This window comes from Psittacula echo (assembly GCF_963264785.1).
Source record: "Psittacula echo genome assembly, chromosome: 7".
In the NCBI taxonomy this organism is placed as follows: Eukaryota; Metazoa; Chordata; class Aves; order Psittaciformes; family Psittacidae; genus Psittacula; species Psittacula echo.
In genome coordinates, this window is record NC_137740.1 from 7,750,437 (window position 1) to 7,776,393 (window position 25,957).

Consider the following 25,957-nt stretch of genomic DNA (forward strand, 5'->3'; position numbering starts at 1 on the left):
ATTTGGGAAAGTTTCACCTGTAACAGGAAAACAAGGGAGGATGAAGGAAGGAACTGTCTACATGGTCATTTTTTTCCCAGAAAGCTACATTAAATTGCAGCCTCTTAAAATAAGGTAAACCAAGAGGACACGATCGGGTTCCCCAGGGCAGTATCATAACCCAGTGCAACAGGCACACAAGTTCCGTTTCTGTAACTTACTCTCTGATCTTCTTCTCGGAGCCATCTCTTCCAGGATCATAGACTCCTTTAGGTAGATGCTGAATAAGGCCTATCCTCTGCGCTATTCTGATTTGCTCCTCTTCTGTCAGCTGTGTTGCTAGCCGAGTCTGGCTGGGAGTTGGGTGATAAACAGGAACGGGGACCTGCTCCTAAAATGAAAAGATTTCCGTTAAACAAACCACAGAGGCTTTTCTAGCAGTTCATAGCACAGGCAACATATTGAACTCTTCCACTTAGTCCTGCAAATGTCTGTAGGATTTCCCATTCCAACTGGGCATTTTTGGGGGCTATAATTACATTGAGAATGGAGTAAAAAATTGAGGCCAGTATGTTGAGCAAGGAGCTGTCTGGGGTTGTTCTCTGCAAAAGCTCTTTTATCTCCAGAAATTAAAACGAATGTACAACAAACTCTACATGGCAGAGGGCACATAAACCTTCCAAGCACCCGGTGAACTACCCAGATACTGACTGAGCAACATCATGGCTGAGGAAGAGCCGCTGGTGTTTGTTTGCAACTAAAAGTAGACTTTCCATTTTGGAACAATGACTTGCAAAGAGGAGGATAGGACCTATTCTTAAGAGTCTTGGAGAGAAAGGTTTCATTGGTTCTGTAATAACTGCAGTTTATGTGAACTGTTCCGGGCCACACAAGCTCCAAACCAGAACCACAGGTTTAATTCTTTTGTGTCTATGTCACCTGGACAATAAAGAGAAAAGCTTAAGTACCCCAAGTTTTACATTTGGTCTCATACATTAATACAAGTCTACAAGTTCTCCCAAGCTGAACTTCAACCGCTGTTAACGTTTAAAGTCCATTCTTCCCCAAACAAAAAATAAGCAACATATAGGTACTATGCAGTCCTTCCTCTGCCATGTTCTCAGAAGCTTCTTTTGCTATTAACAAGCTTTAGATTAGACACTTTCACTAACAGTTACATTAACATGGTATTTATTTTACTTGCCTTTAAAGCAAGCTTTTTTGGACACAAATACCAGTTTTGAACAGGATGTACTGTTAGGACAGTATCGGCCAGTAGCCATAAATCTATTGTTATAAGGAGACAATTTCTTGCAATAGGCCTATTTGAACCATAGTTCTTAAACAGCAGAAAAAATTCAACTTATTGCTGCATTCTGAAAATAACCGTGGTGCATTGGAGGCACAACGGCATCGATTCCACTGTCTGAAAAATGCAGAAGTAGATGTTTCAGAGGACACTGCTGCAAAACAAGAGTGCAGGGGTGCGTGCAGCTGCGCTGCAGGAACCGCCGATGCAGCACACATCACCTCCAACAAAGTTCCCTTTGCCACACTCCTGCTTGCTCATCACAGATGCAGGGAAGACACAGGCCTTTGTTGTCTGGGACAGAGCAACCACCTTTGTGCATGTCCTGACAGAGAGCATGAGCATCCCCGGGTACTTCTAGCAGCAGGAACACAGCTGTGTTCCCCTCTCCTGTTCCCTCTTTGCCTTTTGGCCTCCTCTGGCAACTGTCTAGTGCAGCATTCAGTGTTCAACTGACACCAGCACCTGGCAAAGCCCAGATACGGGGCTTAACACATGCAGACTGCTTGTAAAACCTGATAAAGCCATTCTCCTTTCCACTTGCCACACTGCTTAGCAGCAAAAGGCAGACTGCCCCTGGAAGGCCAAGAGAAAGCAGCCTCTCACCAGCCAGCGCCAGGGGTGCCCAGAAGCAAAAGGCCTTGCTTATGAGAAATGCCAATCAAAACCACCAGCCTGCCTGGCAGTTCTTTTCACATACTGCCCACCGCTTGCTGTCGGGTAAAATTCAGTCTTCTCTTAATTTAGCTAAACCGGGATTTCCCCCTCTGATTTCCTAGCAGAAGTCCGAGGAATTATGAGGTTCAAAGGACAAAACGCCAGCGGTGCTGTAAGGTTGATTAATTTCCTGACTACATCAAACTGAATCTCACAGAATCACAATTCCTTCTAGATCAGCCACATTTTAATGGTTTAAATTATCTAAAGTATCCTCTAATCTTCGTTTGGATAGGGAAAAGCACCAGCTGAAGCTACAGATGACCTGTCAGATATAACTAACTATTCTTAAAGTGGCTCTGCAACCTTTGGTGCCAGTGAAATAAAGCACTTTTGCCCCTGCCAAATGCTGCAGAACCTCTGCACTGAACGTGTCAGCTCAAGGCAGAGCCTGGTCCTGGTTTTATGTTTCAAGAACTTAACACTACAAACTCTCAGTAACTTTTAACTCCAAGGCTTTGCTATACTACTTTGGACAGATTATTAAATCAATAGTAAAGACATTAATGCTAACTCCTTACAGAGATGTAAAGAACACTTAGGATCTGGAGAGAGATGCACCCTCCTTCCAGTCTTAGGAAATACAAGAGGAGTAGCAGAACTGTATGTGCATGGCCCAGGTTGATGCTAATACGGGCAGATGAAGGGAAGTCTACTATACTTAATACAGATCCCCTTGGCAAATCCTTGACTTGCAAGTGATAACGCAGAAATACAAGGAAAGGGGAAAACAGGAGGAAGAAAAAAAGATCCAAGAAACTCTCAAGATGTCTGAAAGCAGAAGAGACAGCTGTCAGTGAATGCCTACAGCAGAGCAACAGCAAAGTGATCATCTCGGCAGAAATCATACACGGAAAGAAGACTATGGTTAAGTAGGAATCTGTTGTGAGTTAAATCCATCACTGTTGGACAACTCTGAATTGAGAAATCAGTCACACTCGCCATCCAGTGACTGCTTCAGTTATGTTTTGGACAGTGAATTAACACAACTTGCTAGCCTGTAATAGGCCAAACCAACAGGAACCCTTGTTCTAGTCTTTCTCAGGCGCTTGCTGCAAGCAACCACCAAGGGACAATGTACTTGGGGACCCCATTTCTGCATTACTGCAGTGCCCCTCTCCTGGGGGTCTCACATTCCCTGTGGTGACCTGCAGAAGAGGAGCAGGATGGACCCCCCAGGCCTCCCTCCCAGGCCAAACACACAAATGCTTTCCCGACCACCAGCGCTGTATGGAAACATTCCTCCTTCTGGCGTCCCATCTCAGGTTCCCTGCCCGCAGAGCCACCAACCCGCGCTACATGTCCAACATAACCAATTACAGCGAGAATTTATAGTTGCCAGCTGTGGGCTTCTAGAATTTCACAGCGTGGACAAGAATCTCTTGTCAGATGAGCAACTCTGGGTGAAAAATGGTGCTTTCACCATGACACCCTCATGGTTGTGAACATAAAATACTGGGGCTGGTGTGGCTGCCAAGCTGGTGTGGAAAATGCACAAGTTGTACTACTGCAAGTGAAAAAGAGGGACCACTCGCTAGCCGTGATCTGGTGCGCTCCCTCAGCACACTGTCTGGTGGCACTTCTGCTCTCACCTCCCAGTTGCTATTAAAAGCCTGCCCAAACTGAGCCAGCAGTCCCCTGGATACAAACACACCAGTACTGGAGAACACAGACGTGCATGTTGCAGAGACTCGAATTATAGGGTACCCAGTCAACAACCTTTTCAAACCAGTCCCTTCCCTTCAAAAAGGTGTGTTTATACCCATATGATTCTAAACATACTTTAAACTATTTATTCATGAGAATGAGAGCCCAGATTTCTCCGAGTTTGTTGAGCTTTCATTATCCCCAGAGGGGTCAGAGTAAGAGATGGGGCAGACTGCACAAAGTGTTCAAGGCCAGGTTGGACGGGGCTTGGAGCAACCTGCTCTAGTGGAAGGTGTCCCTGCCTGTGGCAGGGGTTGGAGCTGGATGAGCTTTAAGGTCCCTTCCAACACAAACCATTCTGGGATTCCGTGACCTGCACCGTGCTCACCAGCCATCAGCCACACTGGGCACCCCCAGCATGCACCCAGGCTGCCTGCTCGTAGCCACCACCCTGGTGGCTGCATTCTCTGGTGTCTCCACTACCAAATCTCTGGACCATTTTTGGAAGTTAAGCTCATAGGACAGTAATTTCAAGCCTCCTGCAGGGACAGAGTGCAGCCCTGCCTACGCGGGTTTATCGCCCCTCTGCTAATCTTTCACAGTTTATAATGGCTGCTGTTATCAACCCACGTTAAGGCAAGGTCCCACTCACTCCAGCATGGATATTCAAGGGTAACAACATGAGGATTTGAGACTTCAGCAAACTTACACTTGTAGTTAGAGGCCCCTGACATATATACATATACACACACACATATACATACACACAAGATTGTATTACCCAAGTAATTATTACTTGACTCCAAAGACAAGCATGAATTTATTGCTCTCAACTTCTCCCTTATCTCCCTTGGAAAATGTTTTTGCAGACAAAATTAGGCAATCCTGAACTTCTAGCCAAAGTCCATGTTATTTATCATTTGATAAAGATGTCAGGCATTTCAAACCAAGAGGAAATTTCATGTTAACTCTATTCCTCGACGCAAAAAGGCCGAAACACGTAATCAAAACCACATATCAGTGTCAGGCAATGAAATAAAAATCACTTTCTGGCACTTAATTTGCTTTAATCAATTATTTTTTTACCCCCATGTGAATTTAGTAATGATGAAACATCTGGAGATACACATTTTTCTTGTTCACAAAGTAGGTGGTGTCAGCACAAGTTTCCTTGGCTTTCTGTGCACAGAAATCATTGGTCCCTAATGTTTATTCAGCCCTTAAATAACAGCATTAATTTAAACTCAAGAACTACAGCAGGGTTTGTGTCTCCACCTCACCCTGGCTCCTCATCCTTTGGGGGGAAAACAAGAGGGGAAAAAAAACATAGAGGGCATCTGGAGCTTGCATTTTTCACTTGTAATGAAAATAAACATTTTCACACAGGCTTAAAAGGCCCAGACAGTGTTTCTGCATGCAGATTCCCAAGCACGCTTTGGGTTCTCACCTAGAAAAAGGAGGTTTCATCAAGCACGATTTTTAGTTTGAAGTTTTCTCCTCAATGCAACTTACAGCAGCGTAAGTAACCAAGGTAAACCTGCCTTTCGCTTGTTCTACAGCATTTTCATGCTGGTTTTGCAAGTGCAATGAATTTGCAGTGCTCTGAAAGCAGGTCAGTGGTAGATCAGAAACTCTTAATCTCTGGATAAAGATTACTTTAAGATCCCTTTACACCACATATAAGCAGTACGTTATCAGGGCTTTTGTTTGTTTGTTGTTGTTAATAATTGCACCAACATGCACAAATTATCCTTTCAGGAAGGCCAAAGGTGAGATGAATAATTCATAACATCTAATGGTTCCAGAGGTTAAAGCTTCACTGCTGTCCCGGAGATCCTGCCTACAGCCACCTGCTTTCCACTGCCAACTGCTCTGCTCGGTTTCCATCTCCGAATTTTCCTCCTCATCTAATCCAATGCTCTCCGTGTCTCTCACCCTGGGATATTTATTTGCATTTTAACACCAGATCAACAGCATCTCTGTTAAATTCAGTCTGACAAAGGAGACAAACATCTTCCTAGCTATGTTTATCCCAAGTCTCTTTTACATAGTTTAGATACCAGTACCAAGCGCTTAGGCTCCTTGCGGTTGCTGCCTAATTAGTTAATGCAAATGGAACAGTTCCATTTGAATTTCCCCAGCCGTTCCCACAGCTCTTTTTTAGAGATCCCTTCACTATGCAAATGTCTTTCTTGCAAGCGCTGTCTGAAAGCAGCTGCGCTGGTTCACATACAGCTTCATCAGGGCCACAGAGCTTACTGCTCACCAGCCCTCAAACACGCATCTGAAGAGTGGCCTGGCCTTTCCACTACCCTGACAGCCATGCAACATCCTGCCTATTACAGTGCTTATCCTCACTATACACATCTTCCTGCCTTGCAGCTTCCCAGTTTTCTCACCTCTGAGGTGAGATGTTAGCAGGAAGCTGAAATAACTGATCTAGGCACGAACAGCTTCAGTTTATAGATGTAAAATCAGGAGGTGAGAAAAAGATTGTGCTTTTGGGGGCTTTATTTTTGCCAAACCCCCGCTGAATTTCGTGAGATTTTCTCTTCAGCTACCTTATTACTCATAAGGAACTCGCTGGGATGACGGTCCAGGGGCCTTTGCTGTGAATGCCCTCCTCATCTGGGTGAAAAGACTCAAACTTCATCTGTATGTGAATATACATTCTGAAATAATATCCTCCCCCAAGACATATTAATGTAAAACCACTCACCATTATAACGTGCATTATATGGCAACTACAGCTTACTTTAATAACTCTTAGACTATTACAAGCAGCCTGCCAACTATAAAAAGCCTTTTCTGCCATACAGAACAGTTCATTTATAAAGCTGAATAGCAGTTGCTATAAAACATCATGTAATGAAATTGTTACCCAATCTTTTATGTTCCTGCTTCCAGGTAACCAGTCAGTGTAAATAACTGCAACAGCTGAACACTGCAGCTGATAAATGCTTTTGAAAGAAAAATACCCTCCTCTCACCTCTCCCATTTGGGGGGGACACCTGGGACAGAACCAATCCAGACACACACACGCATGCACAAGAGGAGCCATTCTGGCACAAGCTGGAGCCTGAAGTGTGGGCTTTTCTAGCAGACTCCATTCACTGAACAGCAATACAGTCAGAAAAGAGATTAAACATTAATACTGCATTAAGCAAAATTATAACCAATCCTTTATCAAATTTCCAAGGATGCCAAAGACCAATTCCCTTTGTTTGTGTAAGATGTGTGAAGATCCAAGCAGCTCTCTCCCAAAAAATAACAATACATTCCAAGCCGGATTCACTGCACGGCTGTACTAAATACATGCTCACCTTTAAGAGACAGTTCAAGTCCCTGCATTTCCCAGGAGTGCCACATTCTTCCCTAAGGAGACTAATCACACAATTTAAATTCTGAATGTATATTTGATTCAGGCAGAACTTTAAGGCCAATAAATTTATATTTCATTTTTAAGGTTTATGAAGGGACTGTTCTGCAGGTACTGCTTGCCAGAGACAGCTTGCTTTAACTGTTCGTGACCACTTTAAAATGAAATCACTTTACTTTTACTTCCCTTTGTTTGATATATTCCTTGATATGTTTCACAGCACTGAAGGACCAAAAAAACCAAATCCACAACGTACTAAATCACAGTTATCATTTAAATATTAAACAGAGAACCTTCATGCAGAAATAAACCTGTGCTTTAGCATCTTCCTGGTCTGTAACCAGTAGAAGACCAACGCTTCAAACCCTAGCAAAGGCCCCCTGCACCTCGGATGGAGTCACGTTCATACCATACCCACATGAACACATTGTAGATATGGTCAGTAATTAAAATGAGACTAAGGAAACAGTCTGCAAATGAGCAGAGGAACCTGCAGGATCTGCACAGCACTTCTCCAGCGGCAGCACCTGGTTTGAGTCACGTATCAGATGGGTTTTGGTGAAAGCCACAGTGGTTCTGCAGCGCATAGCCTCTTTTAAGCTCTTGCTAAAACGGTAAAATTGCCCTTTGCACTTTCCACAATTATTGAAGTGACTAAGAAATAAATATAGCTGGAGAGTTGGAAAAGACAAGAAACCATGAAAGAGAGTGGCTGCTGTCTCTTAAAATGTCACCCATCTCCTGAGCTTCCCTTTGCTACCGAAACTAGAGCTCGGACAGAGAGGAAGTACAAACTAGATGCATTTTGCCTGCTGCTCTCTTAGACAGCAACAAGGGTTATTAGAGAAAGGGACTTTGTTTTCAAGCTTCTTACCCGTGCTGTCACAACAAACCAAAAAGGCTACCAACACAAATAGGTGACAGTGCCCTTTGCAGCTTGGCCAGTGCCCAGCCTTACCTGGGAGATGGAAATCACCTCACCCGCTCTGAAACTTGATTAACCACCAATGCAAACCTAAATAGAAAAGATTAGCAAGAAGGAGTTGTAGGGGAAAAACAGTAATTAAGAAGCAGTAATTAATCCCTGGAAGCACAATCTCTCCTGACTCAACCAGACAGATTTTACATTTCCAGGCTGCACAGCTGGTTTCTCTGACTCCAGGGCCATATCCTTGGGTATGGTTCCACCAACTGAGTTCTTGTACACAAGCTCTATGTCAGTTTTAGCTGCCCTTGTTCCTTTCTCCAGTGATCCCATCTAATATCAAGATGTGAATTCCTTCAGGAGAGTGGATAACAGACACCAACACATCTCTGACATCAAACTGCTCACCAGAGAGCTGACTCCATCTCTCCAGACAGCTCCACTTACAGCATCAGGCCACAACTCCTGAGAGATAACAAAGTCCTCTTATTATAGCTCCTAGCATGTTTATTTTAATGGGTGTGGGTGTGTGTGTGTGTGGGTGTGTGTGTGTTATACAGGGAGGGAAAAGATCCAATAAGAATCTACAAAACCTCATGATTTTCAAGTTGCTGCAGTGAGCAAAGCCAGGAAAGAACACTTGCACCTGTACATTAAATTAAGGACACTCAGGCACAAAATGCAGCCTCCTGAGACATGCACACCCCAGGGACTACAAAGCAAAGCAGCTGGGTAAGGAGAACATCTAGCAGAAGGGCCAGCAGTTTTTACTGCAGCTGGTGGCAGAAGGAGAGCACGTGTATGTGGATCATCCTACCCCATTAGCAAACCACAACGTCTGCACTATTGGTGAATGTTCTCTCCTACTTAGGCCCTTCTTATGCCTGGCAAGCATAGACAGTCATTATAGTGCTATGGCTGCGTTAAACACAGCACTTACAGTTCAAGCAAGGCAGTTGCTGGAGAACTAAGGAGCAGATTTAACAACAAATAAAAACCTGACGTTTGGGGAAGAAAATGGTCTTGTAGCAGAAAAGGCTCAAACAGATCTCTCAGACAGTCTCTGCTGAAAGGTGTAGAGTGAACCTACTGTGTCCCGTTCACCTGCTGTGGAGCTGCTGGATAGCAGGAAGTAAAAGTAAAAAAGAACACCCCAAACAAACCAACCCAGTTAACACGTTTTTCACTCAAGCACAAGAGAAGGGGAAGCACTCTGGAGCTACCACAAAGAAGGTGACAGAACACAGTCAACACAGAAATACGGGAATTGTTCACACTCCCTTCAGACACATATTTACTTTCTGGAAAGAGTAAACATCAATCAGTGCTGCTTGTTTATAGTGTAAACCAAAGGGATAGCAGCTAAAAATGCTAGTATTGATCATCCTGGGTAACACATGAAGCCTGCATGCAGCCCGGTCCCACACCCAGCACAGCAAACAGGGTTGCTCACAGCCTGCCCCGCTCCTCCCTGTGAGATTTGTCCCAGACACTGTCCCCCATCCACAGCCACCCAAACCACTCACTCAGAGGCTTTGACTCACCTCAGGGTACAGTACACAAAAAAAGCTTAAGCTCACACATGCTTCTGCCTCCTGATACATGAGCTTGGCCCGAGCCTACCATCCTATAACCCCCAAAGCACTGCATCACTCGGACGAGTCCATGCAAGTCCCTTCCATGAAGGGCTTGACGCTGGTTACTGAATGGGTGGGCACCCAACCAAGAGTACAGGCACAGAGGTGACTTCAGCTGGGTGATATAACACCCTAAGAGTAAGTACCAGCACACTTTATGCCCTGAATTGCTTACTGAGCCCACAGACTCAACATAGCCAAGCTTAGTGCACACACAGCCCCTGCTTACCTCTTGGTGCCACTGTAGGGAATTTGAGGATTAGGGTGCAGCTGACTCCAGCTGGTGTAAAGCAGCACTGGCCCCAAACCATGGGTCCTGCTGCCACTTCCCTTCCACTGGGACCAAGGACATTGCTCCAACTGACTCTTTACCTCATGAAAAGCATTAATGCCATTAATGGCCATTACCATCAACTCTGCGACTGCTACAGCTACTGAGTAAGTTAGGAATAGGCAGCCAAGAGTAAAATGGGAGGAGTGCCCCTGTCAGGACTTAAGCCAGTTGACTCCAAACACTTAGAACAGCAGAAGTGCTAAAATGTATCTTTTGGCAAAAATTAGGTCAGCTTGAAGGCAATTCTAAGAACAAAACAGCCCCTTCCAAGTACTTCAGGAACAAGGTAGCAAAAATGCAGGAATTGGCCCTAATTAGCCAGGACAGGCTGGGGACAAAGGGCCAAAGCAGGGAGTAAATGTGGAAATGCACCTAAGCCAAAGACACGAGCAACCCATCAGGGAAGGACTGATGAAGTATAAATACAGGCTGTACTTCTGTATGTAAATAGAAGATGTGTACATGTATATTTAAATGTGCTACTTTGAGCTAGTAAGAACATAACAACAACCTAGTAACATATAGTGAGTCCAGAGGAGGGCCACAGAAATGATCACAGGGATGGAACACATCTGTGAGGGAAGGCTGAGAGAGTTGGGCTTGTTCAGCATGGAGAAGAGAAGGCTCAGGGGAGACCTTGCTGCAGCCTTTCAGTACTTAAAATGGGCTTGTAAGAAAGATGGGAAGACTTTTTAGCAGGGCAAGGGATGATAGTTTTAAACTAAAAGAGGGGATATTCAGGCTGAATGAGAGGAAGAAAATCCTGGAACAGGTTGCCCAGAGAGGTGGTGGATACACCATCCCTGGAGACATTCAAAGCCAGGCTGGATGTAGTTCTGGGCAATCTGATCTATCTGAAGATACCCCCTGATTGCTGCAGGGGTGTTGGATTAGATGAGCTTTGTAGGTCCCTTTCAACACAAACTGTACTATGATTACGTTCTATGATTATCAGGGGGTTGAAACTAGATGATCTTAAGGTCCTTTCCAACCCTAACTATTCTCTGATTCTATTCTATGTAGAACTAGGAATGTATTTTATAAGTACAGTGTGAGTAGGCTATCAGAGGATCAGTGAAATCAAATGACAAATTATCTCATCTCTAGGCTCACTGTATGGTGTTGCCTCGACCTTACTGTGCAACGAAATGGCAAGCATCCTCCTTGGGCAAAGAAAGCTATCCAGAGCGCCATTTAACAGCCCTGCCTAAAGCAAGTTTCACCACACATCCAAACCCATCGTATCGAATGCAAGTCCTCATATATCAATTTCCTAAAACAGGACTTAAATAGACACAACAGCCACAGTTGGAAGGAGAACATCACCCATGGACAGTCATCTGGGAGGTGTCAATTTAGCTTCAGACAAGAGGCAACACAAAATGAAAACAGGCAGATCAACAGCAGCTATCTCAGACCATCTACCTCTGATGTACTACTACCCTATGCGATGACAGAAAATACTTGTCTGTTGCCATCCAGTTGTAAGCAAGGACCAAAAAAAGATGTTTAAAAGAGGACATAGTAGTTCTTTTTATAGAGATACCGTCTGCTACCCAACCAAAACACACAGGAGAGGCAACATAGGAGAGGGCTTCTCCAAACCTTGACAGGGGCCTTCCCAGCGATGAGGGAGCAGGTAAAGAATAGCTGATGAGACAAAGCACCACAGCCAAGATGGGCTAGCAAGAGGCTCCCCCCAGCAAGGTAAGTCAAGCACAAACCTAATGAAGAACTTTCCACCAGGCCTTGCAGCAAACAGGGACTCAGCAGAGTGGGACTCACACAGTGCAAACCTCTGCCAAACCATAGAAAAAGCAGAGGAAACAGACTGCTCTACTGAGGATAAATGACTTGGAGGAGAAAAGTGGTAAGAGTCCATGTCCTACTGCAGAAAAGCTTCAAAAGTAGGCAGGGCTGGTGATGAGCAAGTAAACCTGAAGCAGAGAGACTGCTGGTGTGGGACACCTGCTTTGAGACCATGTTAGCAGGGTTTGTTTCAAATCTCAGAAATCTGTGCTATACTTCACTTGATCATAACTTTGTACTCAATTTGGAAGATTTTAATTGCCTTTTTAATGAAGCCATGCTCAATTACAAGCACTTGCTCAAGCAGGAAGCTGCCACACCTTGGCAGTTTGATGGTACACGCAGATACACAGGCCTTTTTATTTTCCTAGCAGTGAATTTCTAACACAGAGTGGGTGCCCCCAAGACCCAGGTATGTGACTGACTCCTCAGCCCTGGCAGTGCAGCAAGGGACTGGGCTGCTCCTCAGTGGCAGGCAGGAGTCTTCAGGAGGCCAATTAAAGGATATAATCAATGTTGCATTGTGCAACAGTTATAGCCACAGCTTTTTTAAGCATGTTACTATGAGGGTGGAGAAGCATCGGAACAGGTTGCCCAAGAAGTGGTAAATGCTCCATCCCTGGCAGTGTTCAAGGCCAGCCTGCACAGAGCCTTGGGCAACATGGCCTGGTGTGAAGCATCCCTATCCATGATGGGGGGGTTGGAACTGGATGACATTAAGGTCCTTTCCAACCCAAACCATTCTATGATTTTATGATTCTGCATTAGCCTGCCAGAAAGCCATAGCCAGATGAAGCCTCACATATACTAGGGCACATTAAATGCAGTATGACTCCCTGTGTGCAGCTTTCCTGGGTGTCACCAGCAGTGGAATGCCAGTTTGGCCAGGACATCCCAACCATGCACCCAGCCTATGGCTCCTCCCTTACACCAGACCCTGGACAATCAATGGGGGGATTTCTGCTATTTTTTTCCACCTCTTGAAGCTGGATATGGGGTTTGAATCAGCACTCTGAACTGCGGGGCTGCACACAAGAGGTTTCAGCACAGCCCAGGGTGCTGCATCATGGAGGTACAGTCACCTCTCCCAGGCACATACTTGCTGCTATCTCCTCCTTTGGCACGATGAACGCACACCAAAAAATGCAATCTGGCCATTTGTTTAGCATCACTTGATAATAACATTCATTATTTCAACTCTGAGCTAATGAGCAGCAGATGTAAACAGCCAGAGGCTCCGATTCAGGCTGTTGGCTCATCTCAGCCTGTCATTTATTAATCTTTGAGGAATGTCTCAGGCATTAAACAATTATTACTAAATCTGTCGGTTTGGGTTTTGTTGGGTTTTTTAAAGCAGTGCTCCATCTGAAAAGGAACAACTGCATGAACATTAAGGCACACTAAAACTTGATGAAGCGCCCCTTTTCGATGCAGCATTAGCAGTGAACACAAGGGCAATGTTTCTATTTTTTCCAGCAAAGTCTTGTCCTCACAAGCAGTGACTCTGCATTTTTAGCTCGCAGGGCACAAATCCAAGTGTGATCTCATGCAACTGTCAAACCTCTTCTAACAGAAAAAAAGCCTGTGCCAAGAACAGGTACAAAAATCCTAAATAGCTCTCTCAGGAGTCAGTTATACAAGCAGAATATTTCCAGAATGTGTTTTCCCCCACTTATTTTAAAGTTTCCAATAAATAGAGACAGTTCAATGAGCATCTGGATCTTTCTTTAATCTGCCACCAGAAAACACATGTTCATTTTACTGCTATGTTTGAAACACACAGCCAGTTGCTGGTGCAACCAAGACAAGCCACAAACGTTCAGCTCCCACAGATGAATAAGGTACCACATCCATCACTAAATATAAGCAACCACCTGTCTGAACACCATTTTCAGCCTTTGGTTGGGGTTTTTTAAACACTTATCTTTGGATCTTGCCTGTGCTGGTTTTACACCAAAAATACTCCTGTTCAGCACAGGTGCTTTCAGAGTAGGTGGCCTGAAGCAGATCCAGGGATCTGCAAAGTCACGGAGGAAGAAGACGAGCACAGAGCCAGGCCCTCCCTCTGCAGCCACTGCATCTCCTGTCTCACCTTGTTCAGACCTGATGGGATAAAGAAAAACCTCTACTTCATCAGGCCATCCCCCTTATTATATCTACACTAATGGAAAGTGGCAAGAGCTTTGCACTGAAACTGGCTTTCTGAAGGAAAACCTGAGGTCTTCACAATGGGTTCATCCTGCTGACTGCAAACATCATATAGTAAGATGTACAAATATCCCCACTACTAATCCCAGTAACACACTGAGTAAGGATTCCAAACACTACCAGGGCTGCAGCACTTGAGCACCAGTTAAGTACTTGCCTAAATTAAGGCTCAGGCTGCTACAAAATCTCAGAAGAACAGAAAACTGTTTGAGAGCAGGGACATGAAAACAGAGAGGTCATTTTTCTGAATATGGACTGTCTGGTTGGAAAACAAAGCCCCATTTCTTCCCAACACACTTGTAGGAGAGCAGCTGCAAAGCCCAGAGATCTCCAGCCTTAGCTTATCCATACACAATGACACATCTTTCATGTTGTGTTAAGTACCCCAGAAACCCTCAACACCTAACACAGTGGCAGACAGGATGCAGTTTTAGGTCTGGGGTTGAGAAATCACACGGAAATACAAAGGTTATCAGCACAAATTCAGAAGTGCCAACTTCCCAAAAGCATTACCTGTGACTTTCAAATACTCTGATTTAGACACATGGGGACAATGAAACAGCTCAGACACTGCACTGACACTTGAGTGTACCATAGGTGAGGTAAGTGCTACTTTTGATACCCCTCAGAGTCAGAACTGAAAGCCTGATATCATTAATATTATTCTTCTGATCCTTTTTCAGGCATTACGAGGACACAAAGACATACTTCTGCTTATCGCATTCTCCTGCGTTAATGTTTAGGGTGGAATAACTTGCTACAACCCACACTATCACTAAAATAAGTTTTGCCAGTTTATACATACATGCACAAACTACAGTCACAGTAAAACACCGTAATAGAGTAACATTGAGCTTTGAGGCAGCAGATCTGGAGGTATTCAGTGTGTCATCATGTCCAAAAATAAGTAACAATACACACAGCCACAGGTAAACAGCTGGGAGTTTCTTAGGTTTAATTTATGACAGCAAGTCTAGAACACCTTAGGAGTCATTAGGGCGTAACTACAGAGGTAACTGCAATAACTAGATAGGCTCAAAGGGAAGAGAAGCAACAGCTTCTTGCTTGCATCTCAACCCCCACTTAGAAATATCATCATGCAATTACTACAGAAGTATTTTAGTTATCTTTCCAGACTTTTCACCTCACTGTACAGTCCCCAAAAAGGACACCTCTCAAATGCATTTCTGACAGGTATGGGTGCAGCAGAGTAGCCTGGGAAGTAGATGGCATTTAGTGACACTCCTCCAAGTCCAAAGACCTGCAGAACTAAAACTCACTTTGTCTCCTTACAGACTGCTGTAGTTATGTGAAGCCGGGGAAGGTGCTTCCCTGGGGACAATAAAAGATTTGCTGAGTAATCTCTGAACCAAATAGCCATGGTAACAAGACGAGTGAGTCTGAATTCCTGTCTTTATTTGGGACACCTCCTTTCCTACAGAGTGGTTTCCACTGCAGTAAAGATACAAACAGAAATTACTGCAAACATTTCTTTTGTTCTTTAATTTGTTGTTTTGAATCAGACAGTAGAAGCAGAAATAAACCATCGTCTTCTGAGATGGGCAGCTCTAGGTGTGTCTTTGGGGGCAGAAAAGGGCTGGGCATACCCTTTCTCCATGAACTTCGGTAAAAATGAGTCCCATGTTCATCAACTGAAATCTGCTGAAAGCCATAGAGCAAGTACCCCATGGAGCAATTTCAGACTGGCAGGTTAGGTTAAAGAAACTCTGCACAGAAATTAGCCTTGAAATAACTTACAGGCCTGATCCTGATTTATTTTTATCACTTCATGAAGTGCTGCATTCCTGGTAAGGTCTTCAGCATGTTATGGAATAGTTCACCCCAATGAGAGAAGGTAATGGCTAGCAGAGCATGAAAAGGTACTTGCCCCTTGGACTTCTGAGCTGGATATTCTGCAGGTTTAAAGTATTGCCTTTGACCCCGTTCTCAGTCATCACGACAAAATTTACTGCAAGATGTTCAGCAAACAGTCAGTGATCCCTCAATCATGTAAAATATGCCCTACTTCAATATTCTGTTATTTTTTCTGGGTTTGTTTTAGTTTCACTGTCTATGGGTGAGACAGATTCTGTTTTTCAGGAAAACCAAGTTGTTTGAATATTACATCCACTAACAAACAAAACAAAAATAGAAGCATTAGCCTAGAAAAGAAAACAAAGGCTGAAAGGGATACAGGACTGGTGTCTAAATAAATCAGGGAAGTAAACATCAGAGAAACAAGTAAAGATCTGGTTGGTACAAGAATAACAGGTGCAAGTTTGCCATAAATATCTAGAACTATGAAATAGCTTCTTGAGCCTTAGTTCTCAGTTCATCAAAAGAGGTTCCCTGGAGGAGTTGTAAGGGAAAAACTTGACCAGCGCTTTGCTAAATCATACATTTTCTGCAGAAAACAACTTCACCGAGCACATGCATAGCTATCCATACATCTCTTTGTTCACAGACACCAGGAAACAGTCCAATTCACACACTCGTTAATAGGCAATTTCCAACGCTGTGCCGAACAGGGATATTATCCAAATTAATATAATCTATGAGGCAGCATAACAACTAGCAATAATGCTTGTCGTATTTAACTCAAAGCTAAATCAAATATGGACAATAACACTCACTAAATCTGAGCCTCATTTTGTTGACACCATTATAAGTGCCTGCAGACACTGTTACATCCACATTTAAAACACTAACATAAAATTTAAACCACTAACATAAGGAAACTTTAAAAGCAAAATAACTTCTTTTTGGATAAAATCATTATTTCTGGATAAAATAATTTTCCATTAGCAATTCTGGTTTGATCTCTGCTGGGTTTTCAATAGCACACTGCTGGAAGAAACCTATGGCAGAAGCACAAAGGTTCTTGGCCAAACTCTGTTTCCTACAGCACAGTCTACAGGTAGAAGCAGCAGTGAAGGCAGAGATGAAAATAAAGGACCTTTAAAAGGCTTATCCTGCTGACAGTGTGCTAGCTGTAAGTTTTGGCACGTTCTGAAGTCTCCAGCTTTATAAACCCATTTGCGTTGCTTGAGTAGCACCAGGCAGCTGCACCACTGGTGAGGGTTTGGCCTGTGGCAAGCAAAATGCAACGTCATCAGTGAGCAAGTATATGTGGGATTATTGCACTCCATGTTGATATACAGGCACTTTATTGCTGGAACACAGTAATCATTCTGCATCAAGGCCTTAAAAATGTTTTACTTCAGTTGGACGTGTTACTTAAGTCTTTTTAAAGGAGGAAGGGCAATAGCTATTGGTCTAATTTAAATAGCTATGTTCTGTCCAGCTGAAGCACATTACTGTATTCAAACTGAAACCTGGCCAGCGTATCTTGTGAAATAAACCAAGGAAACATTAGCAACAGCAAGCAAGCTCATTCAGAAAACAATTTCTACAGCTTTGCAGTGCCACACAGCCCCGGTAATGTGCTGGGCCACTTGCTCACCGGTGAGTGACAAGGAAGGGTGTCCCTCCCTATCCCAGCAGCCCCATCTCCTGTGGTTTTGGGGGTTTTTTGTAGGCCTCCAAGCCAAAAATTAAGCCTGGCACAACTTGGTTTATGAGATGCAAAAAAAGCTGTACAGATTGGTTTTATTACTGTTCGTGTTCACCATTACTAGTTCTGAATCCAGAAAACTAAACAGAAAGGTAATGAGCAAGAGGGTTCAAGTTATGTAAATGCATGGCATTACCACAGAAATTACAGGTGCTGGTAATGCTGCATAAGCAGGCACATGAAGAAGTGGTAAGATTTGCTTCCCAAATTTATTTCTTGAAACAGGGGTTTGTCCCTCAATTTGCTTTAAATAAGATTGGCTTCAATAGGAAACTAATGGCCTCTCCTGAGGGACGCCAGATTAGAATAAGGAGTCACAACATGTAAAACAGGACAGTCAAATTGAGGTGTCCAGCTTAATTTCTGCTCTTGCATTTGCATACTTGTATAATTTCTTAATTCTAGACATTAAAGACAACAGAGAAGTTGTTTTATTAAAAGCCACATACACTGTCTGTCCTCACATATATATGCACAAAGGTAATCAAACTCCCAACAGCAGTGACAAAGCTTGCCAAGTTATGTTCAGACTTTGGAAACTATCCACAGAGTCATAACTGGAAGGCTTGTGTGAGCAAAGAGGCAGAGCAGCACCCCACAATGCAGATGAATGACATTACTGTAGTCAGTTGTGTCCCAAGAGATACCACAGTCTGCTGTGCAACATGAACAGGCTGTGAAAGTCTTCATCCAGCCCTGTACTTAACCAAATACACTCATGAACTGTTAGATAACACTAATGAAGCTTCTTTAAAAAAGAAGAAAATAGAGAGGAAAAGCATTCAAGCATCTTTAAAGGTGGTTGTAGCAGACAGATTTATATTCTTTTATTCTGTTTTGTTGGGGGTTTGTTTTGTTTTTAATAAAGAGAGATCACATTAAACAGAATTAAGGCTTTGTCTACATCAGAGCTTTGCTCTGAAGCAACAAAATCCCTCCAACTGAAATCACCATCCCACTGAGAGTCCAAATAGCACTGTTACACTGCATCTCATGTACAGACCATTCCTAATGCATTCACTACCCAAACCAGTATCAGATATTCAACTGCAAACCAGAGCATGCATGGACTAAGTCCAAGTAGATCCTCAACTGCAATATGGAGAAGTCAAAAATCCTTTAGTATTTGGTGGTGATAGCATACATCTTATACCCGACACTTCTAGACCTTCCCTGAGAAGTCACAAAATAAAACACAATATATAGATGGCAGAGTGCAGATAAGTTTGTCACCACCAGGAAGTCATTTTGGTTCACTAATCTGACAGAAGGAAAACAAGAGCAAGAGCACCCATTTCAGACACTTGAAGAGTATAAGCTGACTCACTGAGGGATGAGATAAGCACCAAAGCCACCATGTCACAACTGCAGAGCACACGGCTGCAAGTGGAAAGCAGGAGGGAAAAGCAAAGCAATCCTTTTTGGCAGCAGCAGATGGGTTAGATCAGACCTCCTTGAGCCAGAAACATGGAAACACACACCACCAATCACGAGGCACGCCACATTTTCGCCTGGTTTCAGCTTGTGGTCTGCTGCAGAGATAGCCCCCAAGCCTCTCCTTTGGTCTTAGCTGCTTTCACTCCTGAGCAGTGTCTGTCAAAGCCATTATTTTTAAGTGCTGGAGCAGAATCCTGCCTCAAATCAAGTTAAGCAAACACAGATGCTAGTTTTGCCATGTGCCAGAGATGTACACAACCCAACACAGGAGCACTGGTGGGTTCCACTGGCACTCATCCCCGGTATGCTAACGGCCCCAGGAGTGGAGTCACTCCTAGGCAGCAGCACTTTCTTTAGGGACACAGAAAGTACTCTTCTCTCCCCAGAAAGCCTGCAGAAACCCAAACAGCTTAAGTTGTCAATGCACTGACTCAGATAAACTCCCCTGTACTTACAAAAAACGCCTTACACTAACAAAGGGACAGACAAATTTCCCTCAACCTACAGTACTCTTCACCATTTGACTTGTTACCCTGAGATGGAAACACTTGTTTGATCCCTCACCACCACCAGCCTGTTTGGTAGCATCTGCTATGTAGTTGTTACTACTATTTTCCCAGTTTTTGCTTTCCAATAAAAATACCACTGTGCCAGCAGCACTGCTTGGAGGAATCTCCATCTGCGCGATCCAACCTGAGCAAAGAACACACTGAACCCAGGATATCACGTTCAGAGTCCACTGCAGAAACTCCTGCCAGCACAAAGGCATGATCCAATTCACTCGTTAAGCATGAAGTAATTGGTCATTACTCAGCCACAACACATCCAGGAGACACAGAGACATGAAGTTCTGTATGTTGCAGCTGGGAGCTTGGAAGTCTGGCCTTCACACCATGTTGCAATCCAGCTGGTGGCATATTTGCAAGATGGATTTAATAGACCCAAAAAAAAGACAAAAGATTAACACGCCCTCCTTTTCTACTTCAGCCTAAAACTATAGTTCTTTTCTTCTCAGTTTATCAGCTGAGAGTAGGTGGCAGCTACATAAAGACACTTCAGGAGAAGCTATATATATGGGGAAGTGAACTTCTCTCCAGGAAGCTCTAGATCTAGGTCATCTTGCTTCTTCTGGGAAGTACGAAAAAACAGGTTACTCATTCAACAACAATTATGGTTTGCAGAGGAAAACAAAGATTACTTGAAGCATGACATTTGGTGTGAATAGTATTTTTAAAAATAAAACTAGTTAGTCATTAAACACTGTCTCCAAATGCCTTGACTCCATCTATTGTAAATCAAGAAACCCACTGTACTGACAAAAAGAATGAGCACTCTTTGGTAAACTTACTCTTGGTAGTTTAGCCACACAGTAAAACAAATAAAACTTCAATTCTTTGAAATTCCAGGGAATTTGTCTAAATCTAAATCTACCATCAAGTAAAACCCTTCCTTCCACTTCATTTTTGGTTCTTACAGATGACTGGCTGGAAGGATTGTATACAACCCAGCAGAGTTCCAGGCAAGTCAATATATGAATCCACTCTGATGGATTAACTACCACGTTACCACTTCCAACTCAGGGTGGAGTGGGAGAGCAACCAAGCACTTCACTCAGGTTTGGGTCAAAGGCCGCCATCTAACTCAACCCAGGGTACCTGGCCATCATAACCACTGCAGCATCACATGGATGCCATTAGCTAAAAAAGTGTGCCTCTATCAGGGCAGGCAGAAGACTTTCCTTAGGTAGGGACAGACCTTAGAGTAATACTACCTATGCAGCACTTCTTACTAGTTTCTGATTTGCAGATCCCCCAAAATTGTCAAGTAGAGGTGTGGACCTGTATTGTCAGTTCAGTGACTACAGGGATTTTATCAGCTCTCATGAGCACTGCAAAAATAGCCCATAGAGCCCCAGAGACCCAGGAACTAAGAGGTGAAAAAAAGCACTAACCTAGAAAACAACTGGCAGTTAATTTAAATTGAGTATTTTTGCTTGAATTTTAAAAGTGATACTGGTTCCTTCCAAGAAGGGCAATATACTTTCAAGTATGACACTCTCCACTAGACAATTCACAACTGCCTCAAGGTCTCCAAGTATATGGATTCAACATTACAGAACTCTGCAACACTACAGCAATGACTTGGTCTTATTTCATAAGCTAAGCAGAAGATAAATGGATGCAACTGCAATACAAATCATAATACCTAAACAGAAAACAACCAAGGGAAATCCCCAAACATCAGAAACTGGCAACAGCAATTATGCAAGCACTATTACAGAGCATAAAGTCTTCTGGTGTTAAAGCATTAATTTCAGTGTCTTAACTAAACCTGAATTTAGAGCATTAGTTTGCTGATCTGAGCCTTTTATATAGTTTCCACTGAATATAGTAGTTAACTGCTTTCTGTTAAGCAACAGTACAGACCAAACCAGTTTAGCAGTTTGGTACTTCTGTATTCAAGCAATGCTTGCACCTGTGCTCAAAACCTGAGAGCAATTAGCTTCTCTTTCTGAATTTTAAATACTATTACTTTATTCTGGCAAAATAAATACTGGTCTCAATCTACACTGCAAAATTATGCTATGTCTGAACCACAGATTTCGACAACCATATTAATAAAATGCTGTGATAAACATTCAGTGCACAGAACAAACTCTGTATCTGGGTTTAATTACAGTGATGAATGAAAGTCAGACACGGGCATCATCCCAGAGTAGTCATGCATTATACTGTCCCATAGATACTGAAATAATAGAATCTGACGTACTTTGATCTCTTAGATAAGTCTCCCACAGCTCTGAAACAGAAAGGGCAAGAGCACCCAGCCTCATCCAATCCTGCAATGTTTGCACACTGACTCATAAGAGATTTGTATCCCCCACTACCAAGATGCATCTTAGGGGAATAAATCAAGTCAGATAAATATTGCTCCATTTCCTTCTGGCTAGAGCTTGTATACAAATCATCAGGAGAGCCATGCAGAGGGTTAGTGGTGAGGACTACAGGGAAACCTTACAGAACTACTGTCCAAGTATATATAGCTATGTTACAGATATATTTCTGGGTTATAGACTAGTCTGTCTTTTTTAAGCAGTTTTGCCCTGACAAAGATTAGAAACTGGCAGTATCTGGTAAATTTAATGGTTTTAATCATGGCTGCAGGATAGCAGATTCCCTGCTTTTGTCCAAACCAGCACTGACTGAATGATTTTTGCTTACCACTGGATATTCACACAGCTTCATTAAATTTTATTAGTCATAAACCAGGCGTTTCCTTGATGCTTCTGGGACCTTTCTCAGCAGTCCAAACTCTAATGGCACATGGACTAGCTATAATCCCAAGCACTGGAAAACTCAGCATCGTCAGCCAGCTGAGATTTGTCTTTGATTGAGCATGAGGCTGTGCCTTACTCATCTTCAAAGGCATTTTGGCCTTGGAGTTCAGTGAACTACAAAGACGTACTGCTTCCGAGCAATGCCTCTAGAAATGCTCTGAGTGGGGAAAAAGCAGATGAGAGGACACAGAGGACTCTCCAGTGTCCAAAAAACATGATCAAGGGAAACAGGTTTCAGTATTGCAGGGATAATAGTCTGCACATTCATCACTGCATGCTGGGGCTAAGGGAAGAACTGAATTTCCTGAGTCACAGTTTCTCTTATTCCTCCAAGAGTTTCAGTCCTCCCCCGGGCACCTCAGGTCTACATCATCCCTAAACTTAAATCAGTGGCTAAAAACAGAGGCAGGACGAGAACGCACAAAAATCAGCCCAGCCTTTGATACAATGCTATGCATGCACACACGTATGTGAAGCATTCTGGTGGATCAGCAGAAATGCTCCATGCAATAAACCAGCTGGTTGTGATTTGGCTGACGCAACTGCGGTTGGAAGGATGGTTCTTTTATCTCCTCCTCCAGTTGCTGCACGCATCTGCTGTTTGTCCGTGTCACTGCGCGTGGATCGTGGCCCAGCAGCTTTTATGCCACCGGCATTCTGACTTTCTTCTTCACTGATGAGAAACAGAGCGGCTGGCAGATTCCTACGGAGGACTGGTAAATAAAACAACCGCTCTCTAAAACCGTTTGGCCTCTTGGAAATTGTTTCATTAGTTCATAGGAAAGTCATGGTTGATTTGCTTTAGTCCATTCCACAGATCATTATCTCTTCAAAACATAAAACTACTTTGTTCTCCATGGTTCAGAAACTGAAGTCCAGATGTACGGCCAGCAACAGCTGCACATCCCAGAAATGAGCCAGTGGTACGTACAGGAAGTACAAGAGCTTCCTAAATACATGGTGGTCCTAGATTTTTGGGGAGGGAGGTATTGCTTGTTTGGGTTGGCTTGCCTGAAAGAACACACAATCTCCCAGCATAATGAAGATTCATCATCCTGATTAAGCAAGATTTCTTATTACCATCTCCACGGCCTCTTCATTCCTACTAATTGAGCATCTGGAACATGGGCTGCCAAGTAAGTGCTGAACTACAAGATTCCAAAACAGATTTTAGGAGACTCATCTACTGCCTTAAACAGATCTCCCGATAAAAGTTCCCTCTTTACATCAGCAAGTTTGTTGCAAACTCCTGCAGAGGTTCATTTTGTAATGGAGGAATATTATTTTATCACAATCAAATTATCATGGAACACTTTACAAACATGAATTAAATTACCAAGTATGCCTGCACTAAAGATAAACTTTATTACTGTTTTACTCCTCATATTACAGTGAGGAAACTGAAGCCCAGACCAGTGATCTGCGAAAAGTTGCAAACTGAAGACTGAACTATGACTGACAATAGCTTAAGCTAGGGCTGCTAGAGTGATTTCTTGGTGGATTTTGTTTAGTTTAGTTTTGGGAGTGGGAGGTTTTTTTGGTTGAAGTCCACAGTGCAGTTTTACCCAGCAAGAAGCTACACATGACTCTAGCTCTGCTGGGAAAGGTCACTGCTGCAGCTGCCCCCTCAAGAGGCTGGCAGGACAAGAAGAAAGACAGCATCTTCTACAAAAGTATATCCTACCTTCAGGAAGCAGGACACATCTCCGCTTCCGAAACCTTTACAATGTCAGGGCAAATATCTCTCACAGATGACATTAGGACTGAAGCTTGCTTTGCCTTTTGGAGTCAGAGAACGGTGACTCTTCAGCTTTTTCCCCTGAAGAGGTTTTATTCTAACTCATCCATGACATCCCTAAAAACCTGCTCATTTTGTAATTCTTTGGTCTCTTAGGAACTGTTTCATTAGCTCGTAGAAATGTCATGGCTGATTTGCTTTTGTCTATTCCACAGACCATTACCTCTTCAAAATATAAATACGCTTCTCTCTGTGTGTCCATGGGGAGGCAATAACAAGGACAAGCACAAAGACTGGAAGACAAGTTTGTCACTTGCAAGTGCTGTTATTTTTAGTTTCTTGACCTTACATTCAGCAACCAGTTTGACTACAACCATTACCAGAGTCCACAGAAGTGCTCATTAAACCAAGCTTCTTTTTTTTGCTGATGTGATGAACAGGGACACGAGAAAACAGGGATGGACCTCAAGCAGCATCCTGATTCAACTGGCAACATTTCTTGCCAAAATCCATGTAGAACAGCAAGCAGCACCCAAGTGCAAACGTGATTATAAACATTCTCTTCTTTATTCCTCTTGGAATAAAAGTCTCCTGGCCAGAATGGTTAGGAACAGATCTTTACCAACTGCCAACTCAACAACAGACAGTCTAGAAACTGCTCTAATTTTCATAATAGAAAGATAATAACACAGAGAACTCAAACATCAGCATACACTTCCCATTACCCACTTTGACCAACTGCAGTCAAAAAATCTATTTTAAGCAGGAAAAGAACTACAATATTCATTAAAACCTGTTTATGAATGGGTATTTTCAAGATTAAAGTTATCTAACTCTGGTATCATCTGATATCTTTTATTTTCAGGTTTGCCTTCCTTCCTCTCTTCTCCCCTTGCCCTCGCCAGGCACCAATCAGCCAGCCTGGCAGGCTATGCTGAAACCAGCATGCATGAAGACAGGAAATACAGGTGCACAGTTTTCTCTAACTGTTATCAAGAAAGGAAGTCAGATTTAGCAGCCACAGGAAGCTTTCCACATAGCACTGACTACCAGAAATACAATTCTCCAGACAACTTGCTAAGTTCTTCAGACATGGAAGGAGTAAGAAGTGTCATGGCATATTGTTTACTAGCCAAATAATCTTGAATGCTATCACAATGAAGTTCATTGTATTATGTATATTTCATTACTGTCTGAATTAAAGAACTGTATATCCCTATACAGATGTTAATATATTATTGCTTTGTATATACAAGTAATTTATCAGAACCACACCATAAGACATGGAGGACTTACAGACTTTCTGAATGCAGCTGTCTAAATTGTATCAAACCTGTTTATCAGGAATTACTTTATCATTTAGTGCTTTATCTTTCACAGTGAGAGATATTATTCCAGAATTCCACCCAAGCACTTGTTCATTTCTGAGAATAAGTTATATATATTAGCTTAAGCAATCTTATTCTTGAAAATAAGTAAACAAAAAATGTCACTGTCTCACTCTACCATTTCTTATCCATGCAGAAAACTCAGCGACAGCTCCTCCATCACTCTCTCTTCTCACTGAAACTGATCTCCACCTAGGGCACTGCTGCCAGAAGGCACAGCCAGCAACACACCAGCAAAGACACACACTTGTCTGAAGCCCTTTGAAGTTTCCACCAGACTGATGAATTGTGGACGGGAGCAGTACTTCAGTTCACATCCACAAATGTAACTGTAATTTATGCATGTCATCACCGAGATGTGCAGAACAAGCAGAGAAAAGAGCAAGAGCTGCCTAGGCAATTTTTAAATAGACTCATTTCTCTTAAATGAAAGTAAACTTACTCGTTGGTTTGCTTTTGCTCATGGATAGCTGTCTGTATGTAATGTTTTCCCACTGCAGCTTTCCTCTTCTTATGCTGTTCCAACACATAGCAACAGT

At 43.0% G+C, this 25,957-nt stretch overlaps 1 protein-coding gene across 1 annotated transcript in view; it reads right to left on the bottom strand.

Annotated features, from left to right (window-relative positions):
* Positions 1-25,957, bottom strand: part of RNF11 (ring finger protein 11) — a 33,957-nt gene that overhangs the window by 2,494 nt on the left and 5,506 nt on the right. Inside the window, exon 2 of the mRNA XM_080622604.1 lies at positions 201-370. Coding sequence (XP_080478730.1) covers positions 201-370 — 170 coding nt within the window. The remainder of the gene's footprint in view (positions 1-200; positions 371-25,957) is intronic.